The sequence below is a fragment of the Dromaius novaehollandiae genome, chromosome 2 (genome assembly GCF_036370855.1).
Source record: "Dromaius novaehollandiae isolate bDroNov1 chromosome 2, bDroNov1.hap1, whole genome shotgun sequence".
NCBI classification, from domain to species: domain Eukaryota; kingdom Metazoa; phylum Chordata; class Aves; order Casuariiformes; family Dromaiidae; genus Dromaius; species Dromaius novaehollandiae.
This window is the reverse complement of record NC_088099.1, coordinates 23,132,968-23,157,466: the sequence shown is the minus strand read 5'-3', so window position 1 is coordinate 23,157,466 and position 24,499 is coordinate 23,132,968. Positions and strand designations below refer to the sequence as shown.

The 24,499-nt window shown below is 37.4% G+C and overlaps 1 protein-coding gene and 1 long non-coding RNA gene across 3 annotated transcripts in view; one reads left to right on the top strand and one right to left on the bottom strand.

Moving 5' to 3' along the window:
- Window positions 1–6,144, top strand: part of STAM (signal transducing adaptor molecule) — a 41,462-nt gene extending 35,318 nt beyond the window's left edge. For both annotated transcript variants that reach the window (XM_064505978.1, XM_064505977.1), the window contains one exon: window positions 971–6,144. In XM_064505978.1, coding sequence (XP_064362048.1) covers window positions 971–1,217 — 247 coding nt within the window. In that variant the 3' untranslated portion in view covers window positions 1,218–6,144. The remainder of the gene's footprint in view (window positions 1–970) is intronic.
- Window positions 6,145–11,421: 5,277 nt separating this feature from the next.
- LOC135327445 (uncharacterized) lies at window positions 11,422–23,799 on the bottom strand. Its single transcript, XR_010387582.1, has 4 exons — window positions 23,729–23,799; window positions 21,123–21,210; window positions 15,283–18,974; window positions 11,422–11,976 (listed from the first exon to the last, which is right to left on the bottom strand). It is a non-coding gene; the product is annotated as an uncharacterized LOC135327445 (long non-coding RNA).
- Between the last annotated feature and the right edge of the window lie 700 nt (window positions 23,800–24,499).

The window sequence follows — 24,499 nt, the reverse complement described above, 5'->3', positions numbered from 1 at the left end:
CAATGGAAAAATAATTCAGTGCAATTATTTCCAATGTGCTTTTTATTGATGTTGTGTATTTGGTTTAAAACAAACAAACAAACCTACAAGACCTGACAAACTTTGAACACATCTGTTTTTATAAGAAAAACTAAAGAAAATGATACTGATATGACTGATTTATGTACCTTTAATGATCAAGGTTATCTGCTGCTCGGGCTGGTGTTGTGTAATTCCTGAATTAGTGTGTATTGTTCTGTGCTTTTGTTTCAGATGTTTTACTGTGGTAGTATGGGAGAGAATTCTGTTAATTTTGAGAAAGAAGTAGATGGACTATGAATATTCAATAAAGCTTATGTAGCTTTCACCCTATAAAGGAGCTGCAGGTGGCTTTCTGTTCTGAGACTAGGCAGTGATTGGGCTGAACTACCTGTATTATGGGAAAAGTTTTGAATTGACTTTTAGACTAGAGTAAGTTTTTTGGCTGTATAAAATAGCTTTACTTAATAACTCAAGATGCATGTCTTTCCCAACTTTTTTCAAGTATTTGTCCCTCTCTCCTGCCAGAAGTTACTTATTTGGGGTAGTAGGACACATATTGGTAAAGTAAGCTTCTGCATACTTCACCTGACTTGTTTTATCACTTAAAATAGGTTTGTATTTTTTTTTTTTAATGAGCAGAACAGAAGATAGATGGGGTTCTGTGTTACACATTGAAATTAACCAAAGTATAGATGTATGGTCTAGTTTAAAATCTATGGAAGTTTGTTAAATGAGGAATATGCTTGAGTTTTATTTGGAAAATTCATTGGTTAAATATGCAAGTTGTCCAGACCTAGGAGATACTTTTTTTTGTGTGTGTGTATATGTAGAGAGAGAGAGAGCGAGTGCGTGCACGCAACTGAAGAAGCGGTGAAATGTATGTTAGTGTTGCTGTTTTGTTGGTAAATTGTTTGTTAATTTGATCTTAAATTATTTTACTTTTTTTCAGTGCAATGGTTGGCTCTGTTGCTGGAAATACATATTCTAACCAGGCTTCAGTGTATAGTCCACCACCTGCTTCTGTTGATGTTGCTGCTTATCAGAATGCTGGAACTAATATGTCCCAGGTGCCAAACTATAACTTAGCATCTACACCTCTGCCACAGCCCACAGGCAGTCAACAAGCACCTCCACAACAACCACAGCCGCCACCACAGCAACCACAACATAGTTACTCCCAGAAGGCTCTACTATAGGATCCAGGACTTCTGATTCCTAATCTTCTTTAACCTCTGCTAAATGCAGTTGACAATGTTATGATTTTCTTCCTTTAATCTCTTAAATTTTGTTTATCCTCAGCTTAATAAGAATCTATCTTGGTGAACAAGTTCAATTTGCACTGACTTTTTAGGATTTTTTTTTTTTTTAATTTTGCAGAGGAATGGATATATTTAGGACATTTAATTCCTTTTAAAATGCCTAAAAATTGGTACAAGATTATTTATGTCTGATAAGATTGGCTAGTCTGTGAAAACTCAACACTTGCAAACTGTTGTGGCATATATGTTATGTACATATAGTGTTTGATTGCAATAGTGGCCGTTTCGTATAGCTATGGTGATCATGTGAATATATTTAACACAGTGTTTAAAAAAAATTTACACTATTTTATTTTAATCAAGAACTGACAACCATGTTTCATAATTTTATCTAGTTTTATGACAGATGTGATGTCTTTTTGCAATGCAGGAGAAGTTGTAATTCTGCATATCATGGTTACACTTACAAGCTAAGGTCTATATATAAATTTCCAAACCTACCTGAGTCTAGGTTTCATTACTCTTGAATTGAACACAAGTGTATCATGACTATTAGATGGCTTTATCTACCAAAGTAAACTAGTTAACTTTTTAAAGTGATCTGGGAAGATAACAGCAAATTATGATTCTGCTTCAGATACTACTAATAACTTAAACCAATTATTCAGAGGCTGCTAAACGTATCATGGGACCATAAAACAGATCAGAATCTTACATTCTATCATCAAAAGTATATAATTTATTTTTTCCATGTTGGCTTTTTACAGTGAGAATTGGAACTGTATTCTGTGTGTGTTGGTAGAGATTACACCAAAGACAAATTGAGTTGGAAAAGAAACGATGGAGATTTAAACTGCAACACACAGCATGAATAACACTACTTTATTCAAGTCTTCTTATTTAGAACATGGAGAATTATGGACAAGTTAAATCACTTTGCTGAACAAACCTTCAGGGCTTTATTTTATCTCTTGTGGCCTTGTTTAGCAATTTGTTCTGTGTTTACTGTTCTTACACAAAACACTTCTGCCTTAAACATCTGTTAATTTTTTCAGTTTCCAATTGTTGCAGCATTTGAGTTTTAGTCCTTCTGTAATATAAATAGTTTTATGAGGCCTCTTTGATTTACTTCAAGATTACTTTGAATTCTCTCCTGCAGCAACATGCATTAACCTTTGTTTCTCAGTAACTTAGCCAGGTTGCTCTTTAAGGCATATTATTTCTTTCTTTAAGGCTCAGGTGCTGCAAAAGGAATATGATAATGGAAGGCAACATTTTACATATGCTTGATCAGACTTTCTTGTACAGAGACTGTTGTTACTTTCCATTTGTATTCAATCTGTTAATGCATCCTGGTGTCCTCTTACCTTTTCTGGTGACTCTTATTCCAGCAATACTAGATGGCTTCAACATCAAATCTGTGCTTTCAGTTGTCTTAGTGTATATGTCAAATGTTTGTTTTTATGCACTGTATTTTAATGTGATGCTTCTGGAATTAAATGTTACAATTGGTGTACATTATACTATCAGTTAACCTCAGTTATCCTGTACACTCCTGCCATCTGTTCATAATTATGTAGCATGTCTTTGTTTCACTATTTAAGTAGATGCTGGTGTTTTGGCTCTGAATGCTTTCAAACAACTACTTTGACTCCTAACCAGAATGGTTACAAAACATGCCCATAGCTGATCTGTTCCACTGGATGATGATCAAGCCAGAAGAGCTGGCCATTTTGAGACTTGTATTTTCAGTTTTTGTTTTTGTTTTTTTTCCCCCCTCCCTTCCTTTGTAATTCCCTCAAACCCTCGAAAACTGTCAGTGCTTGGTATTGTGACAAGACTGTGGAATTGAAGAGGAAACTTTTTTTGTTTTTTGGGGGGGGCTTTTCGTTTTCTTTGGTTTTTTGTTCACTTGTTTTTAAATCCAAGTCATCGTATCATAGATTGCTTTTTAATACATTGAAGAGATGATTTTTTTTAGAAAGGAAATGTAAGGCTTATATAGTGCTCCCTATATGTTTTAGGTATCTTATTCTGAATGCAGAAAAATAATGTGAATAGAAGTATTCTGTTCTGCAGAAGAAAAATGAAAATAACTGTTCTTACTCCATGGTTCTTAGGCTCCAAGGAGGAGCTTGAAGCATCAAAACAGCCGAGTTGACTTTGACTCTTCATATACTTAGTTTTTCACATATATTGCATGATGTTTCCCACTAAGGGCCTATGGAATTTCCATGCAGAAATGGCTTGGCAGTTTTTTTTGTTAATTTGTCCTTATTTTTAAAAAAGTTTTCAAGTCTTTAACAGAAATGGTTGTCCTGGTTTCTCCTTTGAACAGTGAAAACGTACGTGTTTCTTCGGGTTTTTCTGTCTTCCATCTTATTTTTCTTGGACACATCCATTTTTAAAGAAAATTTAAATCACCTTTGATTTATTCTGCTCATCATGATGAAACCCCTTTCTTTAAATGCAATGCCACTCTAAATTCAATACAGTAAAAGTTTAGAGGGGAAAAAAAAGATGGACACTTCTTATTTTTCTTCGTGCTGTTTATTAGAGCCACTGCTCAAAGTTACTAACTCTAACAAATCTGTGAATTTGTTAGCTGGCATAATCTGTTTTCCTTATCTATTTGTGCAGTAGATCATTAGCTCTGTAGGTTTTTTCATTAAACAACACAAAAGATTCTTTCATGTTCTCACTTGGTTGTGTCTCTTACTCTGGATGTGCTTCAGTGGTGCCTTCTTTTACCTTACTAGATACCGTTGTTGCACAAATTCCTTCACTCATCCTTTCTTCCCCTCTCTAACAAATTATTTAGCAGTCACAATTCAGTTTACCTCTCTGCTTGCTGGTTTAGTATTGTCTACCTGAAGATGCCATTGCTGGTGCTTCTCTGCTGTGATCTGTTCTGAGATTTCTCATTTGTGCATTGTTTTGACCAAGTTCACAGAGGTTCTGTCTTACTACGGTATTGAACACTGAATGGGGCGGGGTATATCTACAGCTACTGTATGGAAGCGTTTTATAGCAAAGACCCTCAGTGTCAAGAAGTCAGTCTGTTTGAAAGTTAAGAATCCCCAGAAATGTCAGCTGTTTTCCATGTTCCTATAGAAGGCTTAATTTTTGAATTCCATATTTCTTTACACATAGATTGTCAATGAACTGATAAAATGTTTTCATCATATTTTCTATAATGCTTTAACCCTTTCATTAAGGAATATAAAAATGAAAATTAATTTTGGAAAGAGTGTTGTAATGGTTTAGCTTTCATAAACTGGAGCAAACTCTGGAAAGTGCCTTCTGTTCGTTTCACTTCTATAAATGAAGTTTGCTTACTGGTGTGTATCATCTCAGTTTATGTAGGTATAACATAACCTTTGCTATTCAGAGAAAAAACACTGAAGCAGAGTGTTAATATCAGTGTAGCAAATCAAATTTTATGGGAGTATGTTACAGAGTGTAGGACTGCATAATGGTTGCAACATACTAATCCACCTCTGCTTAGTAACTGGGACCCGCAGAGAAGTGTATTTAATGTCACCAACCAGAGTACATAGACAGTAGTAATACAGCAGTAACAAGGAGTATCAGACAACATGCTGGAGTTAAACAAAATCTAAGAACTACTGCATGTATTTCCTTCATGGTAGAGTTACTATTAATAGATTTTATTGGGAGGGGTCATAAACACACTAAAATGGATTTGAGTCACCAGAACTTTAGAGAATTCTGCCAGATTGCAAATACTTGGGTGCAATTTAGGAGATAAATCTGCTTTTAATAGCATGTATGTATTTTGCTGATCAATTCTAGGCTGCTATAATAGTTCTCTGATTTCATCTAGATGGCAGGAACATCAGATTTACACTGGAGAACTGCTTAATACCTCATTCTCCAATATTTTTTTTCAGTATTTTCTCTAATATCACTTACCTGTATTTTTCACTCATATTTCAAAGATTTCTATGTGGTCTTTGCTTATAAAGGTCTTGCGTTATTCCTTGTCTGCTGGGTTTCACAGAAAGAATGAGAAAGAACTTCTGTAATTACAGCAGCTCCAATGGCACTTGGAATTACAGGACTGCAGTATGGCAGTTCCCTTTGGAGAAAATGCATGTGTCTGTTGTGAAGAATGGGGAGCATAATTTCTCCTTTTAAAAATCAGTAGAAGATTTTGAAGTAAAGTAAAAATTACATTGCTAACAGCAGGCAGAATCATTTTTTACTCTGCTAATCAATCTTAGTAAAGCTGACCAACTTTGCACTACAGATGCTCCTTTTTCATTTTCAGCTGCAGCAAAGAATATTAACTTTTATGTGTATGCTATACACACAGTGCATACTACCACAGTCAAACGTGGGAAGGCCTTGAAATTTGAACTTTTTCTTCAATGTATAAAAACACTGTATAACTCTTTGAAGCCTTGTTTCTTAAACTAAATATTTGTGTTTAAAAACATTCCACTTGCTTCAATATAAAATTGAAGATCTAAAGCTCATTTTTATTGCTGCTACCTTAGCAAAAAGGTGGTAGGAGTTCTTGTTTTTCTCTCCTGCATGTGCTTCTGGGAATCCAAATAAGTTCTGTCGTTGTCATCAAAAAAAAAAAAAAAAAAAAAAAAAAAAACAAAAACAAAAACACAAAAACCTGCTGCATCTGTTTTGGTTTTAATAAAGTGCGCAGTAGGAAAGTGCATTCTTTTTAGTTTGTTTTGATGCTCCCTTTGATGTTGGCATATGTATATATTTAGATATACTGCACTGTTGTACAAGAGTTGTTTTAGTAAATAACACTATTTGTAAAAACTGCTAATTGTTTTTGGTATGAATGCAAAATATTAAAGTTGGAGTATTTAGTTCATTGTGTTGCAAAGTCGATTTATAAATTTCACAGAATAATCAGAAAGGGACTTCCTTTGCCAGGACTTGGAAGTGAAATAGGCAAGGTCTATTAGCAACACTCAAACTTCTGATTTCTGTGTTTTTTGTTTTTTTTTTCTTCCCCATGATATTTACACTTAGAGAATATATTCTTACACGCAAGTTTTTCATCTGACGAACTTTCTTCAGTTAAAATCCAAATAACATGTTGTACCTTTTATTTCTGGTATGCAGCATACTGTATTGTTTTGTAAGGAATACAGCATAAATATTTTACAGCGGTGTTAAAGAACAAATGACGATAACTATCTGTACAGTCTGTAATGTATGTATCTGCTTATTGATTTGTAAGCAAATACTAGTGTCACCTTAGTGATTAATTTAGAGTGTTTTTTTTTTTTTAAATTGAAAAATCACTTAAAGAGTACAAAGTGATTGTAATAACCTCTCTTTCCATAACAAACAATATGATGTGAATGTGATTTGTTTCTTATTTTCCTGCTGGGTCATTGAAGGGGACAGATCTGCTTCACCTTGCTGTAGGAGTGATGAGATATGATTTCAGGTGGCTCTTGGCATTGATACATTATCTAATGCTACTTTGAGAAGGTCTAATCCCAGTGATTAAAATTTTGGGGGAGCCTTTAGTAACAATGTAAAAAAAAATGCTTAGGAAAAAACTTGGGGAAGGAAGATCAACATCAATTTCTTTTGATTCCATTCCTGAAGAAAGTAACCCAGAGTAAGACTTGGTTGTTTGGTCTATGTGAAATGAGTGGGAGGTCAAGCTAGAGCCTAGTCTGCACTACTGCTTAAAATACTGTCACATCTGAGGCTTGATAGTCTTGACAGACATACTGTGTTCTTAAAACAATGTTAAACTTCATAGGTTCAATGGTTAAGCTAATCAAAGTACTGGAGATCACCAGGGCTTGCAGGTGGAGCAGATTATAACACCTTTGTCTGTTCTTAGGGTCTCTTCCTGAAACAGTATGAGCTAAATATCTCAAAATAGCTGATGATGTGGATTGTGGGTCTAATTTAGTGTGATAATTCCCATATTTCAATAGAATCTGGATCCAGCTGGCAGAATTAAAACTACACATTGTCTAGAAATGAGACATGAAATGTCCTGATTTGGAACAGGGAGGGGGGACTAATACAAAGTTTGCTTTACTGACCCTATGTTTTGCATGGGAAGCATGTTTCTGTTAGGAAGCCTATAATGAAAATACAGTTTTTAGTTTGTTCCATGGTGTTTAAGGCTTAAAGTGAAATCTGCCAATATGAATCTTTGCAACAGGTAAAGCAAACATCCGCCTGTATTTAAGAGGAACGAAACAACCAATTTGCATTTAAAATTTCAGTGAACTGGTTCATATGTGATCTCTTTCTCTTCATAGTAGTCTCTTCATACTGTATTACCTTCATTAACTAATTGACAGCTAAAGCCAGAGACCTTTTATGCAGTCTTACTACTATGGCTGTTTTTCAATATCGTAGCTATTGTTTTGCAGGATAAAGCCTTCCATCTCTGCCACAGTATCTGTAAAGCTTAATTTATCTGGATTATTCTAAACTGAGGCTATTTTTCTGATACTGATTATGGTCTATATTTTAGTGAGAAGACATAAGCCCTTGTGAGGGAACTTCACCTTGAGAAGAAACTTCCACAGGTTGAGGCTGATTTCCCCTTCTTTACATTCACATATACCTTGTGAGTATACATGCAAAGCATTCGCATGTAATCAATCAGATGGAAAGTAAAAATTACATGGAAAAAGAAAAAAAGGCAAATAACTTTATATCTCTAGCTGTAGATTGAGAACACTTTTCAGAACACGGTCTTTTGAGTTGATATAAAATATAAGGAAATAACCACTAGTGAGTATAGCACCTTATTTTGCTTTGACTTTTTTTAACCCTGGTAAGTGTGAGGTTTTTCTGAGTGCTTAACGTGTGTGTGATTCCTAAAATCAATACAGCTTGGTGTTTATGCCTCATGTTACTGAGATTGGTGATATCCAGTCCCACAATAATTGCTGCTTTGGGCCCTCTGGATAGAGTTGCCAACTCCATCAGGAAATAGGTTTTGTGGTTGGTAAAGCTTACTACCAGTGTGACATTGTAACTAATAGAGACTCCTAATTATTTGACTTGCATCCCTACCAATTTTTGACTATAATAAGCATACATACCAAGAAATGGAACATTTCAATGTATTCACACCTGGTCCACTTGCTAATTTTATGATAGTATATTCTGTAGCTCTTTTCAAAGCTTGGTTTACAAATAAGCAGACAAATCTTCCTGGCCTGTTGCTGACACTGGAATCTGCTTCGAGCCAACTGGGATGGCATAGCCTTCTTGACTGATAAACATCCCCAGGTGTTTGTGGATTAGCACAGACAATGTTCCTGGCATCGGAATGTATATATTTTGTATGCTGTTGTTGTAGTGCTATGGATTAAAAACAAAAGGAAATTTCAGCTCAACTGAGTATGGAGTAGTCATGGTTCTGTGGAACGGTATAAGAACTCAGGTTCAGTATCAACCACCCCAATGACATCTGCTATCAAAACATTCAAATGGGTATTTTTCAGAGAAAGTGCTATGTAGAAGACTCTCATTGCACCTGGTTCTTGTTCAGAAGGCTCTTTTTCCTCACAGTGTTGTAAGGAAAACAAATAGTGAAGAATTTCTTGTTTTAGCAGAGTTCACAATCTCGCCTTGTGACAAATTCTTTGCTGCTTCTGTGGACTCATGATTTGTATTATCTGATCCTATGGATAATGACACTCAAGTAGGATTGAGCATTTCTAATTTTTAGAACTCCTCCTGGCCACTTAACTGTAAAGTAGATCATTTCCATTTAGTAATTTATCTTAGTAAGGTTTTTCTCTATCAAAACAGATGCCTTCTACTCTTGAGTACTTCTTATCTTCCATATAATCAAGACTCCCTATAAATCTTGGCTGCTGCTTCCAAGGCCTCCCATTCCTACTGAACACTTCAGAGAGTAGGTATTTGCATTGGTTGCTAAAACCTCTTCTTAATTTCGCTTGTTCCAAAAGCTAGATTCCCTTGGTTTTGCCTATCCATAGGGCTCAATTTGACACTGGATTTATTGCTTTGATTTCTTTATTCAGGATGGAGAATAGGTAGCAAGCAATTAATCGCATGCTTGTAAACAGTGCAGAGCTGAACAGCTTTCAGCAGGATCCTGTAATTCACCGGCAGGAATACAAAGAATCCAAGCCACAGCTCTCCTTTATATATATTCAACCAGTTCTGTCTGCCATCTGTTTCCTAATGGTTATGCCTTACATTGTGTGCTTTTTCATACTTGATCCATACGGTAAACATGTCCACAAATACCAACAATTAGCATACTTTAAGTTTAGTTCATGTTATATATACTTTTATATTTGGATATTTCCTCTCTGCAGACTGTCCTTTCACAATAATAAAAGTGTCTTCTGTAGGCCTTAAGTTTGTTTTCTGGAGTGCAGACAGTCCTGCTCTGCAGTGTATGAAATACTATCTCTCTGGCTAACCGTTCGTTCAGTTACGCAGCTACAATAATTGGGCTTCATATTTTTCAAGCCTCTGTAATGTTGCTTTAGCCTACAATATATTCTTCACACACAATTTGCCATTAGCTTTGAATCATCATTTTCTGATTCATGACAGTAAGTGCTTTTTTTGTTCATCCATGGTGAAGCTTTCCGAGGGAATTGCCCAGGTCTTCAACCCAGGAAATGAGCGTCTCTGTTCTTGGGGACCTAAGTTTAGTTTCAAGTGGTTTAACTGTACAAGCTGATAGTTGTGTCCCATTTATCCATTACAGTATTCAGAGTGGCACACCAAGCCAATCATAAGCTTTTGTTTATCATATATTGTGTTGCTTTTAAGAACCTGGTTGTGCTTACACCATCCCAAAGATGATTTCAGCATTTCATGTGAACATGCAGTTAAGCAGTTTTTGTAGCTTTGTTACCAGAAGGCAAGCGCTTTCATCGTTACTTGGTGCCTTCCTTGAATTCTAGGTTGTCACTAAGGATGTCATATGATGTGGAGGCAGGGGAAGTATAGGATAAAGCTGATTGCTAATTGTGTGAGAGTAAACTATTCTAACCCTGCATTTATCAAAGTTTGTGTCTAGATTTTCAGGTTGGTTGAAACTCTAGTTTATATCTTCCAAAGTGAAAGCATGCCCTTCAAGAGCATAGCTTGTTTCTGCGAATTCCTGAAAAAATACATCTAAAGCTGCCATAAAATGATACAAAAAAACAGCTTCTGGCCAGGGTTATAGGTCCAGAATAGCATGGTTTTCTTTGAAAATAAAATGTTTTCGTTATTATACAGTGACTGAACATGAGCATACAAATTCTAAACCATTACAAATAGAAATACTAACTTTTTAAGCATTATTGAACAGTTGCACTTTATTTAGAGCAGTTAGATGAAGACTCTAAACTTTTTTCAAAAAAAGGGGGGGGGGGAGGTAAATCAGTGTTCCTGGGACTATTCTCTTTGACAAATCCTGCCTCATCTTTGAAACTAAACTGCTAGAAAAATGTTCTATTATGAAACAATTCTATAGATAGGAACCAAAATCTCACAATTAGCTTTTCATTTATCTCTCATATTTTATTCAGGAGGGGACTATTCTAGTTATTTTAATTGTACCACGTGGGTACTGCAAATAAAATTGATATAACTGTTTGAAAGTAAGTGCTTTCCTTGAAAGTCGTTATGTTTTAAAGTTTTGTGCACTGGTGAAGACAATATTCTGACAGAAATGTCAGTCTGCCTAATTACCCTATGCTAGTGAGAAGTGGAATTTGTAATAGGCCCTGTAAGAGCTTCCACTTAAGTATAAAGCAGTACATCTCTGTATTTTTGTCAGGGTATCTGTTTTATTAATCTGTTCCTTCCTCATGTTTCTCTATTATTTTAGTTTATTTCAATGATTTTTAAAAAATCATGTTTAAATAAAGGCAAGTCCCTATTTTATGACTGTAATTCTATTTTAGCTGAAGTCAGCAATGGTGTCCAAGTACAGCACATTTGTAATGCTGTTTGGGAGTATCCATCCTGATCTTCAAAATACTATATTTAACAAGTCTGTCTTTCACCAAAACTTTTTTTAGGCATTAGGTGGAAAAAGTGAGTCCTTTCCCTCTTCTATTTGTATTGGATTGTTTTCAAATAAATCAGTAAATTTACTGCACACATAAATACATTGTTCTTGATTTTTTATTTCATGTCCAATCTCCTGCTCCTGTGTATGTTTATTCTTTCATTTTTATCCCAACAAATCCCAGCTTTCATGGTCACACATCCCAGTAAGTCTTTCAGTGTTCAGCCACTTCCATGGTGCACAGCTCCTCTCAGGATCTGGGAATAATGGTTCACCATTGAAGATCCGCTACAAAATACTCGTGTGATCTGCCAGGAATCTTGCTGCCATCATTGCGGTCTGTGGTCACTTGCTTTGCTCCTGACTGTTTTCTTTACCAACTTTTCTTTTTAAAACACTTCAGAACAGTATTGGGTACATTATAAACAGCCCTCCTACTCCATCCTCCATGTTCAAAGAGGATTGCCTTGTTTAAACAGGCTTATCATGTGCTGAAGTAACTGTCTTGATATGGCAATGATAGCTGTTAGCTATTGGAATTTGTACCTGGCAATGTCAGGTACCCCATTTAGCCTTTTGTTGCCCTCTAGTCTCTCCTGTCTCCACCTAGTCTCCAGGTGTTGACTGTGTTCAGATTATAATCTTGGAACTCTCCTCTCCATTTTTCTGGAAGACATTAGAGTTAGAGATTTAACCAAATAAGTAGCAGCTCTGTGACCAGATCTGTTTTCAGTTCATAGTTTTCTGATAAAAAGCAGAATAAGCTCCACATTCCCTGCTAAGAGGATAACTCACTTAAGAGTAGCTATAAACACAGGAGTCTTTTTCCCTGGATGGCTTCCAAAAAATCCAGACCCCCAAATACTCATGCTTGCAGGAACCTCCATGTCCTGGGCTCCTGGCACATGCAAGGACAGCGTCAAAGGCATGATCCCACAACATGTATTTTGAGAGAGTGCTCCAGGCTGAATGCAGCGCTGCACAGTCAGCCTACACAAGTACCGGCATGTCTTAGATGCTGGACAACGGGTGTCTGCAGAGTTAATTTTCTGTATCCTTCCTAACAGCAAAAGTGTTATTGCTACTGTTGCAATACAGCTCCAGATACAGGCAGCAGCATGGGAAAGAAATAGTTTTGGCCTCTCACATAAGGAATTTTATTCTTTGAAGGTTCTGCTGCCATATTAAGGCATATGATCCCCTGGTTCATCACCACCAGCCTGGTTTTTATCAGCAGCCCGACTGCCTGTTCCACAGCAGTAAATCCCGTTGGCTTTAGAACTGCTCTTATCAACAGACTCTGTAGGAAATCTCTCTTTCATGATTCTCTCCTAAGCTCCGGGATCCTACAGGACTGCGGTAGCATTGTCTGCACATTCATGGAATATTTAAGCCTACCTTGTGCACTGAGTTTACCAGAATATCAGGCTCTTCTGTTTTTCTACTTTCATCTGAGGCATGAAGTTTAAAACTGTCCATTGAAAAAAGGGGCTTAGTCACTGAGGCATGATAGCCTCAGGTTAACTTATTTTAAGAATAAAAATCAATTGTACATAAGATCAGTATCTCAAACCTAAAGAGTCTGGCATTCATTTGAGAAAGTTAGTAAGGGATATTCATCTCCTTCAATAGGAGGATGCTGTATTCAGGTATTCAAAAAGATGTCCCTTCCACCATGTATTTTCCATGAATAGTAAGTTCTACTTCACTGATTCTTTGATATTTCACTAATTGTGACTCCTAATGCAAAATTGTAAAGGTTGCTGTGCCGTAAAATGAACCTTGACTGCATATTTAGCCTGTCATAATAACCAAGAGATCTTTACTTTGCCTGAATTTCTGAGCTAAACCAGACTAGTTATCCAGAGCTTCCCTAGTGGAATTTGGGCTATTTAGTACTAATTATGCATTAACATTTTTTTGCACGTATGACTTTCTGGTTTGCAGAGCAGAACTGTGGTGCACCACTGGACTGTGTCGCGAGCTACGAAGAGAAGGGACAGCTGTTGAAGACACTTGTGGTAGAAATAATAGATATGGTCATCAGTCCTCTCAGGTTGCATTGTACTTTGGGATAGCAATAGCAAGGAACAGCTGTTGGTGAAATGGGTTTATTCTGCTATGTCCTTACTGCCTCACTGCCAGATTTGTCAAACACTGGCTTCACTGGAATCGGCATATGACATACAGGTAGGGTCTCAAGGTCTTCAGAACAGTGGAGAAAATGAAGGGAAAGACAAATTAGTGTCTGAGGTGGATGATTCAATCAGGAGAGATGAAGAAGGAAGAAGTCTTTGTACAAATAAAGGAATCTTTAATAATAAAACTTTGCTCCCACATGCACATTCATGTTTTAGTGTACAGGGGATTAATCCATGTAAACCTGCAATTGTCTGTAAATCAAGCAGTATTTTAAGGCTAACTATGTAGAAATTAAACTATTTTCCAGAGTTTTAGAAAAGATATAAAGTAAGCCACAGCTCCAAGCAAAATCAGAATTAAGACACATTCTGTAATGTCAAGAGACTTATAAAAGTCTCCTGCTTTGGGTGCAGTAGTTAAATATCTAGGAGAATTATTAAAACAAATAAAAGTTAATGATATATTGGCAAATCTTTTTGGACAATATCCTGACTTATTTGGCACACGGTATCCTGAGCACTTCAGCGTACTTTTTCAATTGCTTACGTTTTCACTGACAAGTTTGTAGGGAAAACTGTGTTTTATGATTTATGAAATAGTTTAGCTTTCTTCTCTCTTTACACCTACGTTTGCTGTTCTCCACTTTGTTCTCGGCTTTAAGAGGGTAAAGGAAGCCTGGGATGTATATATGGAGCGTGGTTTACTGTATCCTGCTTCACTGCCTGTGTGACCTTTGCTGATTTGGTTTCCTGTAAAAATTCTGATACACCAGCTCACTTCTGGTCATAGATAACAGGCAGGAAGAGCTGCCAGCACTCCTAAAAAGAATAGTTCATATAAATCCTCCCTGCAGCACAGAGCTGAAGTGAGTATTTTTGTTTTGAGGAAGAAAAAGCAAATGGCATGTTTTGATACAGTAAAAGGAAGCTGTTCTTAAAAAATATAGACATTGCAAGTTGTTCATGACTTCAAACTCTTTGCTCAACAGAATGCCAAGACAAGATAATAGCGACAGTATGAAACGAAATGAAATAAGAGATAACAATGTAGCTGTGTCATTGCTTTCTTGATTGCGTGGCAGGCTGCCATAACTGGTCTGCCTGAGTAGTTACACATTGTACTGGTAAAAAATAACAAATGGCACAGTTGTTGCTGTTGTACATTCAGAAACAGAACATAAGGATTTCTTGTACTGAACTGAAAACTGCAGATATTTACTTGCTGGAATTGCGAGTGGAGGTAATCCAGCCTGGCTTTGCATGCAGATAGCAAAGCCAACTATTAGGCAATGAAAAATCAGTATTTTATTTACAGACTCTCATGTCGCTTGAAATGATAGACAGGAAGTGCTTCAAAAAAAGAAATTTGTTTTTAAAGCCTATAGGCTCGAACATCTCCTGTGAAATGGCAGAGGTGGCGATTATAGACATTGGTCTTTACAAAAATGGTATCCACAAAGGAAAAAACCCTACCCTGTTGCAAAGCTGCTAATATCACTGAAACTCTATTTGAATTCTTCTGATTAACTGCCATTTAATCAGTTTTGAGACTTCAAACTTTGGATCAAACAGCTAGATTTCACATTTTCAAGGTCATTTTGATGCCAAAATGCTGCTGAAATAAGGCACCAAAATAATCCAACTGTGACTGTGGCCCTTCTATTGCCAAGGCACCAGGAAAGGCAAATAATCCCTAATCTTTCCTGGTTGTTCTCTAGGTGAAGGAATTCACCCCTTACTGGATGCTCTTCCCAGTGGGTCTTTTTTTTTTTTTCCTTTTTAAAATCTGTTTTACATAAGAAACGTCTTGTTCACCTATGAAAATACTTACAAAATTTGAAATACAGGTTACCCATAAACACCCTGCATCTACATGGAAACAGGACATGGAGACTCTCCTGGTACTGGGGCCATTGCTAGCTGTTCATGTAGGAGGTACAGGACCTATTTTGTAGGAGAGAAAAGGAAGGAGAGGAGAGTATGAGAGGCAGCTCAGCCCTGCAGAATGTTGATGTCCAAATGTGCGAGGGCTGACGCACATTGCTAGTGCAAAAAAGGCTACTCTAGTCACAGAAAACAGTGCTGTATTTTGTGAGCTCTTTTGTGGAACAAGTCATTTTTCAGTTGGTGCCCAGACTATGAGCTGTTGCCTGGCATTTTGTTTTTTGTGTGGTTTTCAGAACGGTCACGGTCTTACAAATATTAATCAACATACACAGAACACTACATCAGCATGTCTTAAACTGGTGAACTAAGGCAAAGAGTGAGTGCGTCTTGCACAAAGAACAGCCAGAAAACCATTAGTCTAGATTAAATTCCAGGAGTTCTGGATTCTAGTCCTGTTTTCACATCATGGAGTGCTGTTTTTCTGATTTTAAAATCTCTTGGCATAGGTCCCAGGAATCTAGACTACTTCCCTTTTGGATTTTAGAAAGCCAATATTCATAAATATTCTCAAGGAAATGCCTGTTGAACCTGTTACACAGTGGTACAAGGCATTTAACTGGAAAAAAAATGTATTAAACATTGAGATCTTAGTTCTACTAATGAGAAACCAGTTGGACAAGTGACAAAGAGGTTGGCTGTTTTCCTTAATTATACACAAGTATAGTTTGGCTTTGAGGTAGTGTGAGTTTTTTTGTCTCCTCCTAACACTTCCCAACAGAAGGAAAAAAGGTGATTCAGACTCTATGCTTCTTAAAGCCAGGGCATTTCTGCTGAAAATGTTACCCAGTGAAGAGCTGAAGTGATGGATGCTCCTGGCCTGAATCTGCAATTTCATTTCATACTGGTTCACTGAACCGTTTTCAGACGGCAGGTTCTTTGGAGCCACGTAGTGCTGTTTAACATGTTGCTACGTTTCTGACTAGCTTTGAGGCTGCTGCCAAACTTCTCAAAATTCAAGGCAAGAATGTTGAATTTCCCAGAATAGATGATTTATACACTTGGACTCTCACTCCTCATATGTTATCAAAACTTTGTGAGAGGAGGAGAGCAGCCTTCACTTCTTTCTATCTTCTCTTCACTTCTCCCCCCCTGAAGACCTAGGGCAAGAGACATCAAGTGAAGAGGATAAGGAACTTACATCTTGGAGTCACCCTGCCCTGAACTTCAGCTATGGATGAGCAGATGGAGGAAGAAGTAAGAAGGCTCATTACTCCAACTCTGCCACTCCAGCAGCCCCCCTACATCTCGTTTTGAGGCTGTGTCTCTGGCAGTTTTTGGCTCATAAATTTTGCTATATTCAATATACACATCACTGTATTTGCTTCTCTAGTAGGTCAAGAGGTAGCAGCGCTCTCATTTTAAAGGTAGGGAAGCAATGACAAGAATAGGGTGAAACCCATTTGCTAAGGTAGGTGCTGAGTCTGGGTGGCCTAAGACCTGTTTCCCAAGGACTGGCTCTGCTCCTGGGCGATGCTGTGCCTCCAGGACATGCTGCTGAGCGTCCAAAGCCATGCTGGGGACATCCAGCGGCCTTCCGCCCGTGCGGCTGGGACTAATGGGCTCTGTGGCAGACAGTGAGTCTGTCTCGCGAGTCAACCCGGAAAAACACTTTCCAAACAAACTTGTTTGAATGGGTCTGAATTCATGAACGGATTCAGGCTAATCATAACTACATTTTTTCGTCACTAAACAATGTCAGAGAAAAACATCATTCTCAAACTTGGTCATTCTGCGGATAGACAAACCTAATGTATTTATGAGCAAAACGGGGTAAACTGTAGTGTGGTACAGTGCCATCTCGTGGTTCTGGTACCAGCCGAAAAGGAAGTAAATGAGAGAGACACTAGCTCTGTCTTCTGGCGTGTATACAGCTAGTTGAGACTTAGAAATTTTATCCAGTTCTGGAAGGAATGTCCCCCCCTCCAATTCTGTTGTTCAAAATTAGAATGAAATTTAACAATTTTCTGCAAATAAAATTTCATGGTTTTTTTACCTATCATATTGATAATGCAATATCTACTCAGTAATTGTGTCTACTTTACATATGATTTCTGAATATTTCAGTTTTACTGAGTTCATTTTCTGATGAAAAAAGATTTTTAAATTCTGCAGAAATGTTGAAAAATTTCTGGCCAGCACAAAGCTAAAGGAGTTCTTTAAATAAGACAGGAAATCTGGATGTCAAATCATAGATGTAACTGCAAATTCTTAGTGCCTTTACTGATATGAGGCATATTTTCTTCCAAAAATCTAATAGTCTGCCTGCAAATGAAGCCTGTACTATGGGTAACACTTCATAAAATTGAGGATAACTCTTCATAAACTTGAGAATAGCATGTATTTAAACTGCTGTAACAATAACCTGACTAATATTGATGGTGTCAAATCTTTTTTGTGGGGTGGGGTTTTTTACTCCATTGTTTATTTGATTAATTCTTGGGGAAACTGAAATGAAATGTTTCCTTTTCCCTGAAAAAAGTCATCTGTCACATGTATGTAGAACTTTGCTACTCTAAGCATCATGAATATTAGGTTACTGGCATAAACTTTTATTTATAAAAAAGAAAACTGCAATGTTACTATTGCTCAGCTACTACCAAATAGAATAGTTGCCAAAAGAATGATGAAAAGATTTCTCAAGTATCCTCTTAATACTTACAGGAACACCATAGTAGTGATACAAGATCAAACCTGTGGTTAATGTGTGGCCTGTGATTTTGTCCAAGATCAGAATATTTGGAGAAAAGTTAAAAAAAAAAACCCAAAACTCTTCCCCACAAATAAACCCAACCCAGACTATACCTGACCGTTACCTAACCATCTCATGACCCGCTCACAGGTCTTTTCTTCTGAAATACAGTCTCGTATTGGTTTATTTCTGCCCTGAAGACTGATCCTTCTTGAAGGACCTCTGACAGCTGGTCTATGGTCATATTTTGAGTTAATACTGACAAGGGATATTGTTTGTTGCCTTTCAATTAAACTGGATTTTTTATGTGCCTGTATCATGATATGGCAAATAGAAATGACTGACAAACTTGTCTTGTACCACTTACTCTTTTAGATTTTTCTATCATATCTCAACTGTTGCCTTTAATTTCTGAAAAGTCTCTTCCCTGCTATGAAAATCTCTTAATGCTTTATTGAATTCTCTGTTTTATCTATGAACTGCCATATTTCTGCTGTATCTCTTTTCATCGATGGTAACTAGAACTGAGTATGCTATTCAAAATGTAGTGACTGGTATCAGTATGTTATGTCATTACTTCAATTTCAATGCTGTGTTCTGCTTGACTGCTGCCAAATTCTATATTTTGCTGACCTTTGACTTTTCAGCCACCTGCGGATATTATACATGAAGAAAACTTGCAGAGACCGCTGGTGTGCTTGTAAAGGCCTGAGGGGGTTAAAGATATGTACTCAACCCATTAATTGAGAAGTAGTTTTATCACCAGGCTTGCGGCACCTAGGCAGATGAGGGAAGGGCAGACTGCGGCTTTACAACTGTCTCCTGTGCAGACACAGCTCAGTGACTCCTGCTGCTCAGGCGTGTGCTGCTCTTTGCCGTGCAGGGCACTGCAATTAAAACAAAATTCCCACGGTTTTATGCTGGACAACTGATGGCTTTTCAATAAACAGAGGTAAACAAAATAGTCTAGCTAATTCTTACAAATATAAAGCAGCACATAAAGCAGTTAACACAAACGAAAGCTTAAGGTGTTGCCTTGAGAAATACAAAATTGTTATTCGGATGTAGTATTTATTCTATTTCTCTGTTTACCACTGATGGTGCATGTATCCTGTTCAGGAACGCAGGCCCAGCCTCATGCTGGGCGATATCAGACATCCGAGCTGTTCACAGGCGGGGGCGGGTATGAGATCCGCATAGCTCTCTGACAGCGCCTCTCTCTCCACTGACAGCAGAGGGAATTTAGGGTGATCATACTACTGTCTTAGAAGTCTTGTAAGGTGGGCTGAACACTTTCGGGTATTTACAGGAGATGATAATGTTTTAACTTACTATAAATTCTCTATGTGTCATCTAAAGTAATTACAGAATAATGAAATCTGCCTTCTTAGTGGTGCTTTACAATTTTTTCTCACCAGCGGCCAGAATTTCTTGTTGAGATAATGGCATTGCAAAACCGGTACTGAACTGGATCCTGCTTTGGCACCGTTTTGTTCTTTGTTCGTATTTGCTCTTTCATTCCTATGCTTGCAGAGGCGAACAGGATGAGCTCAAGTTTTGCAAAATGAAAGATGGGAGAAAAAAGTTCTGCTTGCTTATATCAGAAAGTTTGTATAACCTTCTTTCTGCTACCTCCTGCATGGAGGAAAGCTGCCTGATTCAGCCTTGGCTGGTTTTGAAACCAGCTCTGGTGATTGTTGGTCAGCATCCACAGGTTTGTCTCTTGGTGCCTCTAGTTCATATAAAGTAGAGCTGCAATTTTCCTCAATTTGATAGTTATATTCAGTTTTTCATCATGGAAAATTCTTAGAGAATCTTCAAGGTTTCAGTCCATTTTCTATGATTTTTCTCTTAGCTTTTAATTCCTATTCATTCTTGAAAGATTCTAGTTTAAATAAACCTAAATCCTCTGACTCCTATATGCAATTTAGTATAGTAAAAGTATAGAATAGTAAAGTTCTTAAAATTATCTTCATAAATAATATTTTAGTCTAACTTTATTTAGCTCTTTACAACAGTATAATCTTTTAGAAAACTAACACTCCAAAAAGCAGTAAATATTAGGAGAAAGTTGTTTAAATACTCTAGGATGACCAGTAATCTACTAAAATGATTATAGGCTTCCGCTACAGGTAACCCAATGTAGTATCAAAAAACCTCACTTTGTATACAAACTACCTCACTTTTCACAGAATAAAAGCATAAGACAGTTATTCTGTGAAGGTCTGTATTAAGAGATAAAGCATTTATAACCTTGTATCTCGCAAGAAAGTTGTAACATCAAGCATTTAAGAAAAAAAGAAGTTTTTTCATGACACTGAAAAGAAATGGGCTAGAGAGAAGTAACCAGATCTTCCACTGCAGAATTCCCAGCCATCAGTGTCTTAATGCTGGAAAGCCTCACAATGCTCATGGAAAAAACACTTTCAATATACAAATTTTTGATATCTTTGGATTCTGTTTAAACTACAGGGCTTTTCTTGCTGGGTGGATAGAAAGTGGCCCCATTTATGGCTATGTTCCTCCTTGCTCCTAAGCAAAACCAGTCTTTTTCTGAAACATATATATCTTGCAAAGTTTCTGGTTTTGAGATAAAGATCATGTATACACCAAACTTGTGACTTGTCTAAGGGGGCAAAGAAGTACTTTCCTTAAAGGAAAAACATCTTTGGTTGGTGTTTACTAAGTAGCACCTAACCTTATAATATGATAGTTTTAAGATTTGTACACCTTACAGCTAACGACCTCTTATCTGTATTTTATGTAAAACAAAAATCTCCCAATCCAATGTCTAGCTGTATTTCTGAAGCATGACATAATAGAGTATTATGGAAAATAAAATTAAAACTGATAAAAGGCATGTGATAGAATCTATATAAACACACCTGGGTGTTTTACAGCCATAGGCCTTATCTCCTTTGCTTCTTGAGACTTCCCTATGGTGACAGAAAGCAGAAACCTGGAATTTCTTTAATTGTCCTGAGCATCTAAAAACTCTGGCCTGTATTTATGGTGGCTGCACAGGCTACACTTACTTGTAGCTGTAAGGAACTGGAAATGCAAGTGTGTGGAGAAACCTTATTTCTTCTTTTTTTCATAATGTGGATCAGGCATAAACCAAATCTGAAATGTCAGAAATCATAATGGAAGTGTAAATACATTCCCAATATCCATGTATATTTATGAAGCAATTAAAATGTATGCAAGGAACAAGGACACTCTTGCTTTGCAGCAATGGCAGAATGCTGGAATTTATTTTTTTAATTTAAAAAGCACAGATAAAAGGCTGCACTAGTTGATTGTTCTCCCTACTAAAATATTTTATTCTATCTTGTTTTTAGAAATTAAAAACAATTAATTCCTCAATATCATTCAAAGGAATCTCTGATTTGCGTTAAAATGAAATACTAACTTTGCTAATTCCTATTTTTTCACTGCTCAGTGTCCTGTTTATATAGGTCCTTAATGTAGTACAGGTGTTATGATAGTAGTGATGATGCACAGTATGTGCATTTTGTTCTGGAGTATATGCTTATTACATACAATAATGCAAATGTCAGAAACATGCAGAAAACTACTGAATGTCAGCTAAGAGATACAGGTTCACACATGAACCATCAAAAATCCTCTTGGACACAAGCATCCAAGAATGGGTAATAATCCAGCTTTTTTGTTCATGTTGAAGCAAAACAGGCATATTGTTTCAGGTCTGGATATGATTTCATTTTTACAGAACTTTCCATCTTCCTGTTGACTATCAAAAGCCAGGGGCCACTATGACTTCAGGTTTTCAGGGTATTTTTCCAGGAACTGTCACCAGTTGCTAGTACTGGATGTTCCAGACTTGGGGGAGGGCTGACCTGTTTCGGAGGAATGTAGGCCTCTCTGTTCCAAACGCAAACGGCAGCTGGCTTTCTACCCACGGAGAGAGATAAAAACATATGTCTATCTAGGGCATGTTTTAAGTAGTAAGCTGTCATTAGTTATTCAGAGTATTGGACTTCTGGTAACCGCCTACAAATCACTATAGGCTGAAACTTAGCTGAATCCTTTTGTCCTAAAAGGGAGAAAATCTCTCCCTCGTGCTGTAAGAGATCAGCATGTTTGATCCACGTATTCACACGATGATCCACCAAGAGCAAGCTAGACTTAATTGTTGCGGAGTATCTTGCGGGTAGGACGCAGAGGCTAAGCAAGTAAACTTATCCAGACCTGTGCTGCTCTGGGCAGGGCGAGCTTATATATGTACGCACACTCAAAATGGCTTTGCAGTAGTGGTGTGCAGGTGTGCAACAGACAATGAGAAAAAAAGGCAGTGTCCAGATCAGGAAAGGAGCTAATCCAGGCACAGATCCCAAGAAAAGCTGGAAGAAGTCACTGTCTTAGAAGAAGCTCTTTCTAATGCATCATTTTGGTTGGAAGGGACCTCTGGAAGACATCTAGTACAATCCCCTTTTCAATGCAGGGCTAACTTCAAAGTTCATCAGGTTGCTCAGCACCTTGTCCAGCTGAGTTTTGAAAATTTCAAGAATAGCCTAAAATAGTTTCTTCTGTCACTTCAGAGTATAGGTCCTTCTTGGTAGGGTCATTGAATGCCAAATAGGTAGTTACACCTACTACATACTGCCATTTTTCTGCCTATTTGTGCAACACACACATGTATTTGCTATGTGTGGCCCACTTTGCTATTTGAGTCATTTGGGTTTAATCTGAAGATGTTTGTGGGAGTCATATATACCTGCATCAACACTGAACCTTACATACTGTGTTCCTCCTCTGTTTACCCTTAGCCAAAAAACCCCCCCAAATTTTCAGTGACAGTCTTACAAATAAATGTATACTGTTGGGACAGCAGCATTATTCTCCTCCTTAGGACTTGTTCTGAACCTCCTTCTAGTACTTCTTGAGCTTCCAGTTGTTGCTAACTGCTAGTAAAATAAATATGTAAATAATTATTAAGGTGATTTAGGAAAATATTTTTCCTTCCATATCTAAAAACACTTTTCATATAATCTCTGAATGCCTGCGTATTCTTAAGGTGGTAGTGTAAGGGAGAATTCTTCATTTCTGAATTGTACTATGGGTATTTGAGTTAGCTATAACCTCCTAAGTGCAAGCACTGGATCTTTTATTTGTCCAGCATAAAGGCCACTGCAAGTAGTTAGTGAATAATAAATAACTGCCATACACTCCAGAAAGAGAATGTGTGTCAGCTTTGGGATGAAGTTTCCCAGGTGAGAATTCATCGACATAATGATACAGGACACTGCTGATGACAGCTGAAATACCTCCCACCCCACATTTCTGAGCCAGACTGTTCCTGACCTTTATGTGGGTTCGCAGAAGTCAGAGAAGTGCTTCCTCATCACTCCCCTTGCACAGCTTGTACGAGAGCCCAGCACAGCTGAAGTGCCTGGCTGGAATCCTCACCTACTGCTGTTAATGGGAGTTTTGTCATTGAGTTCAAATGAGCTTGAATTTCATCCATGTGATTTCTTCTCTTGTAATATTACTGCACCTTCTCACTTCACCCTGTCTCTGCCCATACTAACCTGTTTCACGCCGCTGTTTTCCTGGATATCTTCTATTTTTCCACCCAGAACTTCTAGCAAGCAGGCTTTTGAAAGTTTTCTATACTTACCAGAGATTTCTGAGTGCATGACAGTGCAGGGAGAACTACTGTACAATGTGCAGGCAGAACTACTGTACAATGTGCTTCATACACATGGTTTGATGCTTCTGAAATTCATTAGACCTATGTATGCTATATCATCACGTTCAATAAGCCTGATAGGTTACAAAAACTTGTGTGTGTGCAGCAGATAACGGTATGACTGATGCCTTCCATCCATTTGGGAGCCTACAGCCTGTGTATTGATAACAGCCTGTAAGGAAGTGTGCCGCTCCCCATAAAACCGTATGTGCAGACGCCCCTTACCCAGCCCAAGATGAAGCCATAAATATCTCAAGTTAGACTGTGCTCTAAAGGCACCTTTTCAGAAAGATAACCTAAATTCCATGTAGATATTTGAGGTTGTGAGAACCCAACTAGCAAGCAAGGTTTTTTTTTCTCATATTCTGATTCATGAGCAAGACTTAAATCCTGTGAACAGTAGGAACAGCCACCAAAGTCAGAAGAATAAAAAGAAGACAATTTGTTGAAGTTAATTTATCAGAGCTCAGAAAATGCTGCAGAAATATTTAAAGAAAGGTGTTTTCGTCCTCCTCTTTTCTTCCTCAAACATGCAAGATTCTCAGTGAATTTACTTGCATGGGCAGGAAATCGGCCTCAGATCCTCAGTGTTAAATAATCTAAATAATCTATGCCTTAGCATATACAAGCAAAATAATAATGGCAATCAGAACTTGTTTTAAAATGATGTTGTGAAAACCAGTGTTTACAGATGTAAAA